This window comes from Buceros rhinoceros, unplaced genomic scaffold (assembly GCF_000710305.1).
Source record: "Buceros rhinoceros silvestris isolate BGI_N320 unplaced genomic scaffold, ASM71030v1 scaffold18907, whole genome shotgun sequence".
Lineage (NCBI taxonomy): Eukaryota > Metazoa > Chordata > Aves > Bucerotiformes > Bucerotidae > Buceros > Buceros rhinoceros.
Window position 1 is genome coordinate 2,854 of NW_010422958.1, and position 268 is coordinate 3,121.

At 63.4% G+C, this 268-nt stretch overlaps 1 protein-coding gene across 1 annotated transcript in view; it reads right to left on the minus strand.

Annotated features, from left to right (window-relative positions):
• The window catches only part of STK36 (serine/threonine kinase 36), a gene marked incomplete at its 3' end in the record, with an annotated part of 12,595 nt that overhangs the window by 2,818 nt on the left and 9,509 nt on the right, over nt 1-268 (minus strand). Inside the window, exon 20 of the mRNA XM_010140262.1 lies at nt 164-268. Coding sequence (XP_010138564.1) covers nt 164-268 — 105 coding nt within the window. The remainder of the gene's footprint in view (nt 1-163) is intronic.

The following is a 268-nucleotide window of genomic DNA, read 5'->3' on the forward strand; positions in this document are numbered from 1 at the left end:
CCCCAGTGGCGGGGGGAGCTTGGGCTGTAAGAGAGTAGGGGACAGGCTGGAGCTCGGTGCTGTGTTGGAGGGCAGCAGCACCACACCTGCGCCCTTCTGAGCCCGTCTTTGCACACCTCCACAGTGGGATCACTGCAGGGCTCCCCTCCTCCTCTGTCCCCACCCTGTACCTCAGCAGGTGCTGTCAGGGCGTTTGGCACCACAGCTAGGATCTCTTCTCCCTTGAGCTCCAAGGCCACCCCACACTGGCTGAGCTGTGTCAGCAGGA